Source organism: Podarcis melisellensis (genome assembly GCF_964234715.1).
Source record: "Podarcis melisellensis genome assembly, chromosome: 3".
In the NCBI taxonomy this organism is placed as follows: Eukaryota; Metazoa; Chordata; class Lepidosauria; order Squamata; family Lacertidae; genus Podarcis; species Podarcis melisellensis.
Window position 1 is genome coordinate 71252230 of NC_138530.1, and position 19685 is coordinate 71271914.

General features: G+C 42.5%; 2 protein-coding genes across 4 annotated transcripts in view; one reads left to right on the forward strand and one right to left on the reverse strand.

Moving 5' to 3' along the window:
- The window catches only part of CEP57L1 (centrosomal protein 57 like 1), a 20007-nt gene extending 4420 nt beyond the window's left edge, over nucleotides 1–15587 (reverse strand). The window contains exons 1-9 of the mRNA XM_081904768.1: nucleotides 15493–15587; nucleotides 15078–15245; nucleotides 8238–8276; nucleotides 7418–7556; nucleotides 4903–5082; nucleotides 3986–4107; nucleotides 2333–2449; nucleotides 1743–1820; nucleotides 1423–1523 (exon numbers count right to left, since the gene is read on the reverse strand). Coding sequence (XP_081760894.1) covers nucleotides 1423–1523; nucleotides 1743–1820; nucleotides 2333–2449; nucleotides 3986–4107; nucleotides 4903–5082; nucleotides 7418–7556; nucleotides 8238–8243 — 743 coding nt within the window. The 5' untranslated portion in view covers nucleotides 8244–8276; nucleotides 15078–15245; nucleotides 15493–15587. The remainder of the gene's footprint in view (nucleotides 1–1422; nucleotides 1524–1742; nucleotides 1821–2332; nucleotides 2450–3985; nucleotides 4108–4902; nucleotides 5083–7417; nucleotides 7557–8237; nucleotides 8277–15077; nucleotides 15246–15492) is intronic.
- A 660-nt stretch (nucleotides 15588–16247) lies between these two features.
- Nucleotides 16248–19685, forward strand: part of SESN1 (sestrin 1) — a 45521-nt gene continuing 42083 nt past the window's right edge. For all 3 annotated transcript variants that reach the window (XM_081904758.1, XM_081904759.1, XM_081904760.1), the window contains exon 1: nucleotides 16248–16545. In XM_081904758.1, the coding sequence (XP_081760884.1) occupies nucleotides 16249–16545 (297 nt within the window). In that variant the 5' untranslated portion in view covers nucleotide 16248. The remainder of the gene's footprint in view (nucleotides 16546–19685) is intronic.

Genomic DNA, 19685 nt, shown 5'->3' on the forward strand with positions numbered 1-19685 from the left:
TGTTCACTGAGATAGTGATCCCTCTCTTCAGTGTGACATAAGTGACCAATGGATAAGTAGCTTTAACAGTTTGTAAGACCCATCTGAGCAGTTTAACACCACTACAGTGAATAATGATTGCTCTCAAAAAGGCCATCTGCTTAATGGGTTAAAACTATAACCTATATTGGCATGGAACAAAACTCTTGCCTAAACTCATTAGCAGCATCTAGTCAGAACATAGGGCGCACTTCTATCAGGTTGTACTAGTAAAATAGTAAAACTATTCCTTTATATCATGAATGACTTCCAGCCTCATTTTATGTAGCGCCTGGTGTCCCCTGAAGTTGCCCCACTCTTCCATAACATCAGAGTCTCTTTTCCATTTTCTTTCCTACTTGTTTTTTTTAAATACTTTACTCCAGATCCACTTAGTTTCAGAACAATTGGAAGGGACATAATTTTATTTGATGATAGTAAATTGTTGTTCTAAGGTCTTCTCCTAATTGTGACACCTGAGAAGAACTAGTTTCCCCATCCAGCTATCAAATAACAAATTAGTAGGATCCTGCTATATAAGTGGCAGTGCAGCACACTAAAGCCAGGGAATAATTACTTCATTTCAGAATAGTAGTTGTATTGGCTTGTTGTACTAAAGAAATTCATCTATATACTAATTTGAGTGTTACCATCTTGGTTGTGAGTGCTGTAAGATCTGCTCCCTGGCTTGCAGGCCTGTTTTCCATTTGGCCTGGGATGGTAGAGCCCTGATTGATTCCAGGTAGAAAATTTTGGATTGAGGTATTGTTTTGGGGTTTTTGTTGGGGCGGGAAAAGTTGTTGCTGTTATTGATAATATTTTTTGAATATTTTAGAGATCTTATGCAAAAATTGTTCATTTTGTTTGTCCGTTTTTTGATGTTTGATTGTGTATGACTACCTTTGTTATGTTGTACTTATGTGTTGTTTTCATGTTGTAAGCTGCCTTCAGTATAGTTTGAACTATGGAAAGGCAACACACACAAAAAACTATACAGTACAGTATGTCTGCAACACCATCAAACACAGCAGAGCTTACTTCTGAGTAGATCTGAACAGAATTTGAAACCATTCTATGCATCTGTAATCAGAGGCAGGTATGGCAAAAACTGGATCTAGACAGTCAAGTCTGGATCAGTTTATCAGGATTTGGGGCAATCTCTCTGGTAAAGCTACTTATTATGCACAAACTTCTTGCTTAGCAAGGAACAGGACCACCTTTCTCTAAAACACATTAATCTATCTTTGCTAATATGTTAGAACTATTCTTTTTATTAGACCAAGCCTGCACAAGTTACCAAGATCATGTGAATTACAGCTTTATGGTGTGCTCTCCAACTGGTTAACAGAGACCTTTTTTGTAGTCACAGATAGGCAACAAGAATAGCAAGTTCAGAAATGATACTTTGTTGATGGGCTGAATTTCCCTTGATGGGTCAGGCTATTAGCCCAACTAAAAGGCACAATGTATTTCTGGTAGCTTTCTATTCTCGGGGGATTGTCCTTCTTCAAAAGCAAAAGGGGGCAGGGGTAAGGAAATGGCATTTCCTGCAATCACATTTAGGATAAAGTCACTAGATCCCAACTAATGCAGATATAGATAGCAAAACATACTTGTGTGTCACAGTTTGTTTTCAGGATCACTGCTGGTTAAAGCAGAACTGCAGCATAAGGTTGTCTGCAGAGCCTCCCGTTTTATCACTGCAAAAATACTCATCTTCCTACCTGCGCAGCTTTATCTTGAATTAGTTTGCGCTGGTGTTGCTCTTCCAGAAGCTTCTGTTCCAGGTGTCTGATCTTGTCCTTTGAGAGAGAGGGGGGCAGGGAAGGGACCACATACAATAAATGAACTCAACAGTTATCATTTTTAGGGCGAGAACACTGAAAGTAAGCCAAAGCTTTCCGTTAAAGGAAACAAGGCTGAGGAAAGAAAAGCAAAAGTAAAATATTTATTTGTTTGGGTAATTTATATACCATTCCATATTTCAAATAAATATGTGAATGGTTTACAACAATAAAAACATCAGAAATAAAGGCAAAAATCACAATAAAAATCCACATTTTAAAGCAGCACAAAACATATGGGGACCATATTAACCACTAGTGGGTCCAAAATACAGAAATACGACAGAAACAAACAGCCCTGTCCACCAAATGTAGAAGTGTGGCGTTTATAGGTAACAGCAGTGCTCCCACTTCTGCCGCCATCTCCCTTTGCCACAGGAATGCCCAGATCCAGAACTGCAGTTTTGCTACTTGTCTCACAAATGTTAAATGTTATTCGGAAAGCCATTTAATGATATTTATTTACTTACTTCTGCAGTCTTCTGAGTGCTAGTAAGTCTCCAGCATTCTTTTTCTAGAATTTCAAGCTTGTCAAGTTTTGCACATAGCTCCAGCTGATTCTGGTCTTTTTCCTTCTGAAGCTGCATCTGAAAAATATGCACATGATAGTGGTTTGGCAAGTGATAGCAAGCTTTGCTCAAATGGTTTACAGCTTTCAGATTATCAAATTCAATGCCACAGAAAATGCAATTATGATGCAGCAAGTGCTATGGGCATGGGTTTAGGAGGCTTACAGACAAGAACTGAAAATGCATACAGATTTGCACAGGATCTTGCTGCACATGGAAACCAAGAGAAGATCCAGGCATCTGCTTTCTGTGTATGACAGCTGGCACTGGATATCACTATGTATAGGTGCATATGGATTGAGGTGGAGATGGACAAATTTTGTAAACATGCATGCATTATGTTGCAGGTGTCCAAGTGACACCAGCCGTGCATAGCACAAAAAAGGGAATACACCTTGGAACATGGATGGAAACGTGTATCCTTATCTGCTATCCATAGTTCACTGCACATTTACTAGTTGCATGTAACACCAAGCTGCATTAAATCTAGCTAAGGAACAGAAATGCCAACTTTCAATATTGCAAGTTTGCATCTAGGCAAAGAATATAGCAGAAAACAAATCTTGGGTTTACTGATGTCTTTCCGTGAAACACACACACACAGCTTCAACAGAGATTGTACTGAGGCATTTATTGGTCTCAGTAAATGGGAAACAATTATGAGACATTTCCCATTTACAGGCAACATGCTCTCCTAGAAAAAGGTTCGTGAAATCTCAGTTTATTTTTAAAAGAAACCCTAGTATTAAAAAATCCAGGAAAGAATAGTTAGATGGCTATTTTCATTTTTATTTACACACTATTTGGCAGCTTGGAGGGAGGTGGGAGGTAATATTTGTCATCTGCAGACTATTGCAATGCACTCTACGTGGAGCTACATTTGAAGGTGACTCGAAAATTACAATCTGGAATGCGGCAACTAGAATGGTGACTGGGAGCAGCCGCAAGGACCATTTAACACTGGTTCTAAAGGACCTACACTGGCTCCCAATACATTTCTGAGCACAATTCAAAGTGTTGGTGAAAACAGCTTCAACCAGGTTGGCTGCGGCAATCCAGTCAGATGCATATAAATAATAACGTCGTTGTTGCTGTTGTTTTTAAATTTAGCCAAAGGTGACTTATTACTAAAAACACAGGAATCTATGGAAGTCACCATACATTGTAGTTGTGTGATTTCTATTCTATTATTCTGATAAACAAAGCATGTAATAATAATAATAATAATAATATTTTATTTGTATCCCGCCCTCCCCAGCCAAGGCTGGGCTCAGAGCAGCTAAAATCATAAAAAACAACACAATAAGGATAAAAACAAACATCAATTAATTAAAATACATCTTAAAATTAATTCAGACAAAATGCATGGAAACCGATATATGTGCACCTTATGCTTTATCAACCAGTTTTTCACAACCACAAATTCTCAGTGTTTTCAAAGACTGTTTATGAAGATCTAACAAGAGATCACACCAACAAGGTTTGAGCAAAGCCTCTCAGATACAAAGGAAGGAGAAACAAAGGGCAAGAATATGATATATTAAACATGTGCACCTGCTGTTCTAGAACCATTTTCTTTTCCAACTCTGCATTGACCATCATTTTTCTCATGTAATCTAGTTGTTTCTCCAGCAAAGAGCAGCGAGACTGTGCTGCCCTTAACTGCATGCTCACATCTGAAGGGGAGGAGGAATGCAGGGGGAGGGAAAGAGAGTAATAATTATGTCTTATTTGATTTTACAGATTTATGCTCTAATTTGCAATATAATGATGCTGTTGAAATGAACTTGCTTGCTTTCACTAATGACCCAATCCCATTACTGTCCTCTCATTTTATTAGGTTATCAACAGTAGAGATACATGAAGCGCTCTGGTTATTTTCAGAGAGGCTCATGAAAGTATTCCTGCAACAAAACTGATAAGTATACTTATGGTTTGCCTAAAGCCTGCACAATCCTTAAAAGAAATTAAGTTTGCATATTTAAGGACTTTGTAGCCTGCCTCTCACTATATGTCTCAAAGTAGCTTAAAGAAAGAAGCAAGCAATCTACAATTTAAAAAACAAAAAATAGATTAAAACATCAGAAATAGAAACATCAATCCCAGCCAAGGGATCACAGGAATTGAAGTCCAGCAACATCTGGAGGTCACAAGTTCTCCACCCATGCATAAGGGAATTTAAATGAAAATAGTTTAATAAGCAGCAGTTCCTGCTTTTTAAAAATTGCAAATGATCACACACTTCTACAATATAGCCAAAGTGCAATATGCATTTTTATTTAAACAATTAGTAAAGCAGTTAAAAGGCAGATCTGCTAGAACAAAATATTTAAATCATGTGATAGACCTCTTTACTACATATCCTGATTAAACATTAATTGAACAACCAAACATCAACACGAGTGCTCATTTGAGATTAAGATATAATAGATGCGAATGGTAAGGCTGTCATCAGTGGTAGTAGAAGGTACCTTTCTTCTCTTGCATCATTCCCTGGTGAGTTATATCCTTCTCATTGGAGTCATGCTGAAAGGCCTTTTTATACTGGGCAGCTTCTCTGGACAAGCAATTCAGGTTCTCTTCAGCCTGTGACCTCTCTAATTCAAGGCGGCGGATCTTTTCCTGAAGAGTTTTAAGGGCTGCCACTAGAGCTGGTGAAAAGGTAACTTAATTGTTAATGAAACATCTCTACTTTAATAACAATAAAGCAAAGAAGCTACTTTAATGTGAACATCAGTTATGCATCAACCTGCAGCATCAGTGATATTACATTGCTATATATTTTGCTTAGATGATAGAAACATAGACTTGTTTAAAGATCCACTTTCTGTCATTTGTGCTATGGTTAGAAGGCCAGCAAGGCACCAAAAATATGAAGGTTTCTCTCATCTACTCTTACTGCTTCTGGTTCAATGTAACCACCACTCAGATTGGAGCAGGTGGATTATAGAAGGCATAATTTGACACACATGCATACACAAACCTACAAAATATTACTGCCCATTCTCTGCTGATAGCTGCAAAATGCCCTAACCACACATGCTTATTTTTCTTGGTATAAAGTTGTGCATCCTGCTCCACTAGAAGAATGGTGCAGAATGAAGTGGCTAGACTGCTAATGGGGGAAAGACAGCATGTGACACCTCTGTTAAAACATTTGCACTGGCTGCCTATACGCTACCAAGCCAGCTTCAAGACTTTTGCATTAATACAGAAAGCCTTGAACAACTTGGGTCCAGGATACCAGACCAATCACTGAGGCCATCTGGAGGAGAGCTGTTAGTTACTGAGGCCTGACTCGTCTAACTAGACCCCTGGCATTGAGTGTTGCTGGTCCCATGCTGTGCAACTCTCTTCCAGCAGAGTTGGCAGGCACCCTCACTCTTGAATCTCAGACTTCTATTGAAGATTTGCGATTCCAAGGCAGAACAAAGATATTTGCTATTCTTTTTGTCTCCCTGCCCCCACTCATGTTTGCTTTACACACAAAAAACCCAATCAAGTTTAAGATAATGAAATATTCCAAGGACAAGTAAGTAAAACATTAAATAGGTACGTGCTGCATAGTCCCAACACCAAAAATTACATTTCTCTTTAAAAAAATAAATAAGAACGTAAGGACATAAGAAGAGCCTGCTGGATCAGGCCAAAGGCATCCTATTCTCGGTGGCTAATGAGATGCCTGTGGGAAACTTTCAAGCAGGATTCAAGCAAAAGATCACTCTCCCCTCCTCTGGTTTCTAGCAACTGGTGTTCAGAAGCATTGCTGCCACCAACTGTGGAGGCAGAGCACATCCATCGTGCCCAGTAGCCACTGACAACCCTCTCCTGCATGAATTTGTCCAATCCTCTTTTCAAGACATCTGCACTGGTGGCCATCACTGCCTCCTGTGGGAGTGAGTGCCATAGTTTAACTATGCGCTGTGTGAATTGGGCATGAAATAAATGGTTCCATGCCAAAAACAGACAGGAAACAGACTATGGCAAATAGAGAAGTCATTTTGAATGCACTTCAGGTTAGGCCAAATTAAACTCACTCTTGTAGAGAACATGAAGCCAAACACAAGCACATGCAGTACTTATCAAGTCTCCCCATGTGCGTACAGCTACTGCAGCATAATACTGTAGTATAATATATTTCTTTTGCAATATATTCATTTGTGACAATTTTCTCCTCAGTGATGTTTACTGGTTGTGTTTCTTTTGTTATATTTCAGAAGCTTTGATTCTTTTTTGTTTTGACTACTAAAAAAAGCTAAAAATAAAAGGCCAGGAACATGGCCCAAATTTACCTATGTAGGCAAAGCTGGTAAATGAAATCCAGTTAATGAATCAGCCATTTGTGCTAATCCCAAAACTTTTAGATATACAGTATATATATGGATCAACAAACTAGTTTGTGATTAGCTGGCAAATCAGGATCCAAAATCATCGTTTGGTGTGATGAAAAAATTGACAAATCATTTGTCCTCTTGAAGCCACTGCACTTAAGAGACTAGAATGCCATTGAACAGACATCAAATAGAAGCACAGAAGCAGCTCAAAAACAATGGTTTGCCTTCATATTTTGAGAATTAAACTACGGTTGAAGTTCTAAACTACTACTTAGAGGTTTGAGGTCTAAATTGAGCTATGTAGCTTGCCAGACACAGCCACCTACGAAGCCTCAGCAAATTGAAAAAGAAGTGCACATATTTTTTACCCCTGGCAGATTCCCTTTGTAGCTGAAATCTGAGTAGCCCCACACACTGCCTAGCTGCACCTGGGAGAAGTGTCACCTCGAACAAATACCAGAGAGAGCCTGTTCACTAGAAGATATGTTACTCAAGCCAACATTGTCTTTCTAGCTATTTTTCTTGAATCGCAAATATCTGATAAGTTCTAAACCAGTAGCACATTCCAAAACGCATTCAGCACAGGCCAAGAATATTTGCTGACTAAATGTCACATTACTCACGTGTCATATTACAATACTTTGTGTTTTACCTTGGTTGTTTGGTGCAGGAGTGTCTTTTGCCATAGCTGTTGCCTCCTTTGATCTGATGTTTGTAAATGCAGAGTATATGTTATCTGGAGGCTGAAGAAAACTTCCTATGTAGCTGTTCTTCGACTCAGAATCTAGAGACTGCAGAAAAGATATACAGTGTCATTTATAGTTATCTTAAAGTGTTGATTCAGGCACCTTCCACTATGCTGGGGAATCTTTTTCACCCAGGGTCGTTTTTCTTTCTGGGCAACATGCTACATGGAAGGAATAGAGCAAGGACTAGACAGAGCAAGGAATGTACATTTTATCTTTGTTCAGTAAGCTATTTTCCTTTTCATGCATGAATCTGACTCTAACATCTATTGATGGGAATAAGAGTGAGGGCAATGACTTTGCGATTAACTAGTTCACTGTGGCAAAACGTTCCTTCACAGACGTTTGTTTCCATGCTCCCATAGCAGGTTAAAATATAAAGTCAGAAGCATTAAAACTAAACCCATACAGCTATTTTGCCTAATTCTGTGGAATGATGTAAATTTAGATTAGATTCCTTTGTAGTTCTATGTTCATTCTCTCATGTTGCTTGAGAGAGGGTTCCCTCAGACCCCTAATGCTAAGAAGCATTAAGTTTCTCAGTGATTATTTGGAAATTAAACAGAAAGATTAATGTAGCTGACACTCATAAAAAAGAGAAGAATCTATACTACACTGAAAGCTATTTTTCCCCTAACTTAAAAAACCTGCTCAAATGTCTTTGCCTCTTTAGGGACTGCTTTAGAATGGGCTAGTTTCTTTGGCTGCTAACATCACATTACTTACCTCCATTATAGGGGGTCTAGACTCCAGAGTTCCACTCACCTGCCGAGACAGAAAAGTCATTATGTTGTGTGATCCTTATTTTGAAGTATAAGCAGAATGCCTTTTCTCCTCAGCTATTTGTATTTATTTTAAGACATTTACACAGAAAGGAAGAGAAGATAGATTACATTTTTTATGAACAAGACTGAGGCTACATCAAGTCTGGTTGATTTCCCACAAACTTGCAACAGAAAAATGGCAAAAAATATATTAGCCTGCTCTACACTTTGTTATGTGATTGCACTGTTTGCATTCCACTTAGCTGCAGATTTTTAATGCATAGCAGGGGGTTGGACTAGATAACTCTTGGGGTCCCATCCAACTCTAAAATTCTATGATTCTATACAATAATCTCTCAATTGGTCTGGAAAAATCATTTGTACGTTTGCTCTTTCCAGCATTCTCCCTTCATCCTTCGTTACTAGCAGCTTTTTTCTTCCAAAGGATATTTTGTTCAAATGAAATTAGCCTTTGTACAATACTTACAGAATTGTTCACCATAGCTAACCAGAGTCTCCCACCCCAATCTTGTTCATTCTTGCGGAAACTAAACTGGTTCATGGTATCCTCACCATCAGCAGGCCCCATCTTCATACATATTATGTAAAATGACCAATGTGTAGGTGTTCAACAAAGTAATAAGTATATTACCATGAGTGTAGGAGCACACAGCTTTATTTGTACAAAGTAGCAGTAATCATTTATTAGGAAAACCATTAAAACCCAATTTCAGCTAGAAGCAGCATGTATGTAACTATGGAAAATCAAAAGAACAAACGTGGACACAATATTACATGCAAAAACTATGCTCATTTGGAAAGGTTCTGTCCAAATGTTTTCACTGGGTGCAGCAGTGTTGCAAACAAGCCTAAACTGTTTTACATCGGTACAAATATTAAATAGACTTTGTAACCCCAGTAACTATGCAAGGGGCAGGTGGAAAGAATTTTAGCTAGTAGCTGTAATAAATCCTTCTGTTTTAGGCTGACAAATGGGGGTGAAATAATTTTTATATTTGGATTGAGACACTTAAGTCAGAGAGATCTTTAAACATGTTTTTGAAAGGAAAAAACACCATTTTATTAGACAGATCAGTTTGAAAGCTACTTAAGGAACACTCTTGTATCTTGTATTTTGTCACCTATCCCTGCATCCACACCTGAGCTGAATTTGAACCATGGCTGGTGAGCTCTAGCACCTCTCCCTCCTTTTTAAAGTGAAAGTCCTGGAGGCGCGTGTTTTAAAGGCCTTAAAAAGCAAGCCTGCCTACACGTGTTTTCTCAGAAGCAAGCCGCCTTGAATTCAACGAGGCATGTGCGGGTGCAAGATTGCAGCCATACTCAGCGAATATATCAGGGATGGCCCCTTCACCGCCATCAAACACCTCTTTTGTGTCCTCCCGGTGGTAATAATAATAATAATAATAATAATAATAATAATAATAATAATAATAATATCGGCTCCCTCCTCCTCCCCCCCCATAAAAACAGCTGTAGGTTTAGTGTTCTTCGCTTGCCTGCATCTTCTCCCTGGCTCGCCAGGGTGGGCTTGGGGGTCTGTGGCCAGGATTGCTCTCGCCTCGCCTGGGGGAGGGAGGGTTGGGAAAACCCAGGCAGGACACTCTTTACGGACTCTGCCGAGGCGCTGGAAGTTACTGCAGGGTGGGGCCCTTGGGCGAGGGCTGGGCGGTAAAGAAAGGGATCTGTGGGTCTCCCATTTGGACGCGGGCGGAACGAGGAGCCTGAGCCAGGTGAAAACGGGGGCGGGGGGGGGAGGAACCAGCAGAAACTCAACAGGTGAAGAGACGACGACCCCCTCCCTCCCCGCGTACACACCTTACCGGGATTCACCTGAGCTGCAAGCACCAGCTGAACTCGCGCTACGACCCAGCCCCAGTTATGCCGCTCTCCTTCTGCTTCCCGGCTTCGGGTAGACCACAGCTAACCATAAAAGGCGGCTCACTTCCTAGAGCGCCCTTCTTCGCCGGGGCCGTTTTTCAAGCCGCCCGCTTCCCCTCCCGCTCTCGGGGATTCCACGCCCTCGAGCCGTGACCCGGATTATTGGCCCCGCCTCCTCCCAGGTCGCTTAGCGGCTCCCCCTGGATTAGGGAAACTGCCCGCTCTCCTGCCTCGCCCGCAGATGTGCTTTCCTTGGCTCAGGGCGGGGGGAGGAGGTTGTTTGTGCTGCTCTTGGGCTGGCACGCCAGCATTTCCCTTGCATTGCATGCAGGGGAGAGTACGTACGTCTCGCGATGGGACGAATGAGCTGAATTACTGGTTTGATAGGCTCCATGAGAGATGTATAGACAATGGACATGCACATTCTGTTTTGCTTTTGCCGCGCTTTTTCCTGTGCGGGAAGGGAGTGTAGGTCAGTGGTAAAGCATCGGAGGTCCTACGTTCAGTCCACAGCATCTCCGGGTAGGGCTCAGCCCCACGCTGAGACCCTGAAACGCCGCAATACTGACCTAGATGGACCGATGGTCCGCCGTGGTATATGGCGGATTTTAGCAATACTTTCGGAATTTTTACTTATTAAAGGCGCAACGGCCCCGGGGGGGGGGAGAGGCCACAGTGTAGGGGACTGGGATGATGCAGCTTTTCACAACACTGACCACATACCCAAAGTGACTATTTATTACTGCCCGACTTATATATAAGATTTATTTTACACCCCCACTCTCCCCCAAAAAAGCCCAGGATGGCAAAACACATTAAAAACAACTCCAATGCAGATGCAGGAGGGGAAAGGTCTCAAAAGGCTTGTTGAAAGAGGAAGGTCTTCAGTCAGGCACCCAAAAGATAATACTGTCTAATATTAAAAGGGAGGAAATTCCATTTCCTACATTGTGGCAGAATGGACCAACTGATAAGATGGTATCTAAGCCCTCACCAGCAGAGTAGTGATAAAAAGATAGTGTGAAGTAATAACTAGTCTGAGTTTGGTGTTCATTGTTTGCATCTTAAGACCGCATGATTACTCAAACACCTGTCCAACAAGACTTACTCCCAAGTAAGTCAACATAGGTCTATGGTCTTAGTCTCTTATTTTTGTCAAGGATAATTGATTTTCAGCAGCTGATATTATTGCTGTAGTGTTAGTGCAGGAAACACGAAGATGTTTTAATGAGCGAGACCTCCCATTTATAGCAGTTAGATGCTTAGCTCATGTTAACTGCATGCCAACTTCAAACACCAAATCAGCAACAGGCCTGCATAATACAAAGCAGAAGTATTGGAAAGTATATGTATCTACATATTATTTTAGAGTTAAAACCACATTTGCATTATACATAGTATTTTGATACATATAGATATGTATATGCCTGCAAGTATAGCATACAAGTTGATATGACAGTGTTATCCACTTACATTAATGCCTCAAATTAATTTTTTTAAAGGTTCACTTTTTTTCTTACAGCCTGCAGATTTTAAAAATGCAAAGTTGAAATCTTTCTCAAAAGAGTTGATTCATTGTCTGGTTGGGAAAGTTGCTGAACAACTGTGGCTCACAGTTTGCCTGAAAGAACTGAGTTCTAGAATTAAAAATGTTGTTCAGAGTAGTCAACTCTCTTGCTTCAGAGAAGTTAACTTTTAATAGGATTAAGGTAAAGGTAAAGGGATCCCTGACCGTTAGGTCCAGTTGCGGACGACTCTGGGGTTGCGGCGCTCATCTCGCTTTACTGGCCGAGGGAGCCGGTGTACAGCTTCCGGGTCATGTGACCAGCATGACAAAGCCGCTTTTGGTGAAACAGAGCAGTGCACGGAAATGCATTTGATTTAGACCACAGCGCTACCCGCGTTTAATAGGATTACTTACTTTTAAAATGGTTTGAGAACTGCTACTGTGCCCTGCATTCAGGCAAACAGTTATAAATCCTCCAAGGTGGTTTACTGGAATGTGCACATTTATCCACATATGTTTGTCCACATTTCAGCATTCAGTCTTATGAATCATTCAGTTTCTGACCGTTTTCCAAAATAAATTCATGCTAATAGCTACAATATGGGCAGCAATATTGGGAAACTCTCTGCTCTTCTAACTATTGTCCCGAAGCCAATATGACTGGCAAGAGACTGTTTAAAAAGGCCAGTTTGGAACATGAACCTGCTTCCCAACCCCCCTTGTTTTCCATCCAGAACTGAGAAAACAGTTGGCTGAACATCTGCACATACTATTTTGATGGTTTCTGTGAAAATTCCTCCTGCTACAATGATTAGGCTGGGAAAAATAATGTATTTTGGTGCTATTCTCCTCTCTCCCAGCCCTCAGCTTGACATAAGGGGGGGGGGCATACAAAAAAGCCTCCACTGTGTCACATTAAATCCCAACTCCAATAACTGACTGTTTGCACAAGCACAAAACAGCCATCTAAATCATTTTAACATAACTTTATATTAACCACAATATTCCTGTTGAGAGCTTGTTTAGAGTAGCAATTGATTTAGAACATCCATATGAGGAAACAGAAATGAGTATTTTTTTTTGCCCTTTGCATATATTATATTAAGTTTTCAAAAGTGACCATTTTAAACCCAGGGTTGTTCACTTTTGAGAAGAAACTGAAAACCTAATGGTTTTATGTATGCCTAACACTGCGTAAGATCAACCTGCATACATTTAATTACTGTTTAATTATTGGGAGGAATTCAACATTGTACTCTTCTGATTGTTCTGTCAGCACAAGAATTCCAGCTTGCCTGAGAGAATGACCCCCTTATCCTCCTCCCATAAGCTGTTCTAGGGGTTCTCCTGACACCCCCCAAAAGCACGGCGTGTTACGGGGGGGGGCAGAACCAACGTGATTGGTCAGTTAGTTAAGTATTTATTTTGTTTTACTTGATGGGGGCAGTTGCCCTCTCTTGGCTATGCTCATGCCCCCAAGGCTCATTGCAGACAGCAATGCGCAAGATGACACCCTTGTGTAGGACTTCCATTGATGTGACTGGGTAGGTGAATCCTGCATATAGATGTATACAGTGATACCTTGGGTTACAGGCACTTCAGGTTACAGACTCCGCTAACCCAGAAATAGTACCTCAGGTTAAGAACTTTGCTTCAGGATGAGAACAGAAATCGCACAGTGGCAGCGGGAAGCCCCATTAGCTAAAGTACCTCAGGTTAAGAACAATTTCAGGTTAAGAACAGACCTCCAGAACGAATTAAGTACTTAACCCGAGGTACCACTGTAATAATATAGCATGTTTTTCTTCTTAGCATTAGTTCACTAGGAATATAAGAAAAGCAAGTCATAAATGTCATTAAAATTTCAGTCATAACAGGAATTAAGTATTCAAATGGTTGTTTGCCAGGAATGCTTGGCTCTAAGCAGAAGAGCTAAAATGAACAGGTTAGAAAATGTTACGATGACTGAGTTTTGCTGAATTTTAGCTTTAGCTTGTCAGAGATGTTGTGGATAATTATTTCAGTTCTTTTGAAGTTATACCATGTGGAAGAGGATTATATCAAAGATCCGATTAAACAACTGTAGAAGCAAAGGCAATTGCAAACACTTTAACCTTCAAGACAGTTTAGAACACACTTAACTATGGCATATTTGAATTTTAACCAGCTTTCTACTGTGAGCTGTTTTGCATGATACAGGTATCTTATTTCAAGGGTTTAATAAAACTGCAACTCAGGAGCAGTTACAGCTCAGTTCTAGCAGGTTTACTTTGAAATAAGCCCCCATTATGTTAAGAGGGGTTTATTCACAGTATTGCTTAGAATGGCTTAGGCTGGTGTAGGTTATATATCAAATGTCAAGCTCATGTCAAGAGCTGTTTTGGAAAGATAGCCAAACTTTGTACCAGAGAGTGTTAGGAGTTTTGCTTTGGATAATATTTCAGCTGCATAACTTCTTCCCTCAACTTTTTATACAAGCTTCACGGCATCTTACGAAGTTCAATAAGAATACTCCATATCATCTACTGTGAAGATGTAGTCAGATACCAATTACATTTTAACCTGCACAAATAATAGACAAGATTATATACATTAAATAGGTGGCATAGTGAGATGTAGTGGTATCCACATTAAGCAAGTCATACATATAATAGACAAGTATATAAAGCTGTAAGCTTCTAGAATAAGCTATTTATTGTGATGTTTAACTTAATATTTGCCTTCCTTGTTACAAAAGAATGACTAATTGACTACTGTATTCAATTAATTCAATGACCCTATATAAAAGAAGTGAAAGGAAGTACAGTGGTACCTCGGTTTAAGAACAGTCCGGTTTAAGAATGATTTGGTTTACAAACTCTGCAAAACCAGAAATAGTGTCTTGGTTTGAGAACTTTTACCTCGGTCTAAGAACAGAAGCCAAATGGTGGAAGGGCACCGGTGGTGGGAGGCCTCATTAGGGAATGTGTGCTTCGGTTTAAGAATGCTTTTGGTTTAAGAATGGACTTCCAGAATGGATTAAGTTCGTAAACCGAGGTACCACTGTACTGTATCTTTAACTTCACAGACTGAAAGGAACTGAGCGACTATTGCTTTTCTAAAAAATGAAAAACAATCCTACTCTTCTAGGAGTTCAAAACACAAAGAACTGACACAGAGATAAAATTACAAGAGGCCCAATTTGATTTATTTATAATGCTTATAAACTTCATATTAAAAGAAACATTGGAGGAGACCCGCTGAAAATAATGGATGCAAGTTAGTCATGTCCATTAATAGGTCGTCTCTGAGCAGGGCCAGCATGGGTTATAATCCAGTAAAAATGGACCTAACGAAAGTACATGCATAGCCAACATTCACTTTCTGAAGACGCTGCGTTACTATGCAGCCATTTACCGTTAACGGAGCAGGATCTTTAAGAAAAGCTAGTCACCCAGTATATATCCAGCTATATCTATGCAGCACTTCATCACAAAAGCGACCATCTTCTTCCTTATTCTTCACCTTTCACCTTTCATCATTCTTTCACCTTCTCATCGCAAAAGCGACCACTACCGTCGTCACCTGTAGACAAAGACAAAAGAAACACGGAGTAGAGCCGTGGTTGCAATTTTTTTATATGCCCACGTGACCAGATGGCGCTGACGCTTACTTCCCAGCGCACTGCTTTCTGGGACTTGTAGTTCCTCTCGAACAAGAAAACTCTGCAGTTTCGCGGGCTTGGCACTATATGTCCCAGGCGCCCCGGGAACACTTTACGCCGATTGGTTTGACAGCTCAGAGGGGGATTGGCTTGAAGCCGGACATCTACTTCGCGTCGACTCCACAGGCGAGGCGGCGCGTGCAGCTTTGAGAGAAGGGGCGGGGCCTGGCGTCTGCAGCCGCCCCGGGGGATGGCGGGGAGAGAGGCTGGCCGCTTCAGAAGCGGGAGCGGTGGTGGGCGGGGGCGCTCCGCCGAATCCGACCCGCTCCGGTTCTTTGGGGTTCGGTCCGGAGAAGCCTCGCGGCGGGCTCGCGCCAGCCTCTCCTCCCCGCCCCCGTTCTGCTGATGGGCAGCTTCCTCCCCGCTGCGCTGGGCGAGGGGTGGGTCCGGGGCGGGAAGAGACCCAGGCCCTGCTGGGCTGGGAGCAGGCGAGCCCGGACGGGGACGTTCTCCCCTTGAAAGCGGGGCGGCGGGCAGAGAGGAGCGCCAGGAAGGGAGGGACTCTCCTCCTCCCAGCCAGCGCGAAGCAACTTTCTTAGCCGTGCAAGTGCTGGGACTCTGCAAGCCGAGCTTCTCGCAGCCTAACGGAGGCGCCTCAGGGAGCGAGACGTATTTTATTTCGCAATATTTATATAGCGCTTGGTTGCAACAAAGCCGCGAAGCGCTTCTCGGCACCCGGTCATTATAATGAGGGCTGGCGGGTAAGAAGGGAAGTGGCGGAAAGGAGCAGGACAAGACCCCGATCAGCGCCGCTGCCGCCGCCTTCTGATATTCTCTTCTGGGGAGAAGGAGGAGGAGGATGGCGGCGGCCGCCTGGGAGAACTGAGTCTCGGGAGAGCGAAGAGCGGGGATCTCTTTCTGACAATGGCCGACCGAGATGGAGAGGTGAGGTGGGATGGGCTGTGCAGCAGGGAGCGCAGCGCCAGAGACAGCGCCATGGAGAGCATAAGGCAGGCGGTCCTGAAGAAGAGCGAGGCGGTGGCTCCGGCCAAAGAAGCCGCGTCTCCTCCGGCGTCGCCGGCGGCGGAAGGGCTCTCGCCGCCTCCCAGCGGGGCTCGTGGCGGGCTGAACGAAATGCTCGCCCGCCTGCTGATGCTGTCCAAGAGGTGCCCCTTCCGTGACGTGAGGGAGAAGAGCGAGGCCATCCTGATGAGCGTTCAGGTAAATACTCGGCTCCTGTGCTTTCTTCGGGGAGCGTCTCCAAGTTGGCAACTCTTTTCCTTGGAATAAGTTTCGCTGAGTTCTGAAGGCCTCGCTTCTTTCTGCCTGGGTGTCTTCAGGACGAAAGTTTTGTGTGCGCGTGTTTAGATGGTAAGACAAGGCGCTCAAGGCACATGGGATTTTCTCCTTTCACCCTTGCAACTGCCCTGTGAGGTAAAGCAAAGTTAGGGACCAAGGTCACCGTGATACAGCGGGGAGCTGTCTTAAGCCGAATTGTATCATGCAGCTACTTTTGCTGCCTGGCTCAAGGGTGCAGACGGAGTCTTTCTCAAAACTGATGTTGGAGATCCTTTCACCAGGATTGTCAAGGATTTAGGTCTGTTTCTTCTACTGCTGCCAAACCTTGACCTCTGAGTAAATGATTGATGAGATTTCATTCTAATAAAATTTGTTTTGCACTGGGATGTAAGAAAATTTAAGCAGTGGTCTTCTTAAGGGAAATTGAACTAGGATTTACCCACACACAACATCATTAGCGTCCAGTTGACAAAATAAAATCCCCTAACCTTATCTGGATTATGCAGTAAACATTAATGCACCTTTGGGAAAACCTTTGCCTATGTAAGTGGCTCTTTGAGCAAGTTCTCCATCTGCTCATAGTAATATAGTTAACAAATGAATGTTCCAATGTGTTTGCTTGGAAATTGTGCTTCATTGGAGACCTGTGGAACAGTAGCAGTGCTGATTAATTACATTCCAGCAAATAATCTCCATTCCTTTTCTATTGGAATTAGCAGTTGATAGTAACTATGTTCTATGCAAGTAAATAATGTTACACTTGCAGTATAATTCTAACAGGTCCCATTGACCTGTTCAGCAGTTAATTTACTCACTGGTGGAGGAAGAGTAGTGCGGGGGGAGCGCACCGCCCCCCCCACAGCGCCAGCTCAGTGGGGTGCCATCACGGCTGCCCCACCTGTGCTGGGCACCACACCCCCGCAGGCGGCATGCCACGCCCCCGGGACGTGTGCCAGCCCTGCCCCCCCCCCCCGGTGCGGGAGCATGAAGCTCCGCCACTGAATTTACTTCCCCGTTTTAAGTCTTTTTTTTACTACTTCAGTATATTTTCTTTTAATTGTGAAATAATTCTGTGTACATTGCGGCAGCCTTTGGCTATGTGCAATAAAACTGACTGAGACTGAATTTACTTGCCTGAAATAAAGGTCAAAATCCTCCAACCTTTGCAAGGTCATTGTGCCCTTCAAATTTTAATTGGGATGAAGATTATTACTTTTATTCTTCCATGTGGCAGATTTTGCCAAGACTTATTCCTTTTTATCTAGTTAAAGCAGGGGTAGAGAACTTCCAGCCTGCAGGCCTAATTGGGACCAACAGGCCTCCGTAGTTGGCCCATGAGACAGTTCTGGCCAGGTCATGTTCACTTCCCTATACCTGATGTCATATAGGGGATCTCCAACTGGCTGTGCCTGCAAAGCACCTGGCCAGACGGTTCTTTATAAGGGGTTTCTGAAGACCTGCCAATCACTGTAGAAAATAGCTGTTTGAAAGGAGCTTCTGAAAAGGTGGGTGGACAAAAGAGGTCACTTCATTGCATTGTGACATCAGGCAAATCAACAGGTGGACAAACTTCGTAAGTGCAGGGTGAGGGAGATAATCTGACCAGCACCCCAGAGCAGATCCATTTTCCCACCCCTGAGGTAAATGGACAACTGAATACTACTGAGAAAAAAATGCACTGGATTTTCACAATGAACTTGACAGAAATTAAGCTTAATATTAAGTCAGCCTGCTTTAAAATATGAGTGTTTCCAATATAGTTCCTGTTCTGTCACCGTGCTACCAGCCATGACTCAACTCTGTTGTTACAGGTTTATAAAGCCAGAAGTTCTGACAAATACAACAATATAGTAAAGCTACAAAGTTAGTTATCACTATTAGTAGTCCTGCTATACATGCTCATACCATAATATTACCCACTCAGCATGAATTATAAATGTTCTACAGTGATAAACCATGGAAATAAGTTCAGATTGACACACACCCATTACAGAAAAGCTAGTACTGAAGGGCATGCTCAGTGCTAAATGTCTCATGTACGGTGGCCCTCAGGATCTCAACACTTTAGCACATGTCTGATTCATATCATATAACTGAACTTTCCCCCTAGTTATCCCCCCCCACTCGCCCAGTGTCCAGAAGGGAAATGGGATGGTGTTTTCTTTTCATGATCACAGCACTTCAGTGCATGGTGATAACACTTGAACACACCACACACAGGACAAAATTGAGGTGCAATTGATTCTGAGACCGAATGAGGGAACTCATTAACACTTTTCAGGACTGCATATGATATTGCATTGATGTATGAGTGTTTTATGCAACAGGTGTGTCTGGTGGGCAGGTTAAGAAAGTGTAATAGCTGTGCATAAGTAGAAGTTCAAGGAGGAAATATTGTTTGATCTGGGCCTCTACGTTGCTAACCTGAGCAGGCACTGTTGCCTGAGAGCATATGAAAGACCCTGTTGGATAAGATCAATGTCCACCTAGTCCAGTATTCATTGAAAGTATCCCAGCTATCAGCAGGCTCTATGGTCCATTGGGGGTCATCATGGTGTCTTACCAATGTTGTTGGAATACAACTCCCATTATTCCCAGTCAACATAGCCAATAGTCAGAGCTGATGGAGTTGTAGTCCAACAGCATGTGGAGACACCATGTTGACTACCCCTGCGGGTGGTCCATGGAAATTAATAATCTACCATTTTTGCCTGGCCTTGCAGGTCCAGCCAAAAATTGTAGTCATCAGTTCCCCACTTGGCAATCCTTTCTGTAGGGAAAGGATGCTGGGCAGGAAAGTGTACCAGCTTTGTCCCCACTTTCTTCATGTAGGGACCAGTGGAGATCATGTCTGGTTGGGTGCTACCCCTTCCTGCTGTCCACGTTTCCTGCTGAGGTGTAGGGAAGCCTGGGACAGGAAAAGCCAATGGCATAGTGGAGATTGCTTGTCAGTTTGGCCTTACATGGCCAAGGCTGCCTGGATCCTTTGGTCACAGGGCTGTCCCCAAAACTTCCAGCCTTCCTCCTAGTTTTGGAGCACCACAAAACTACTTGAACTATTC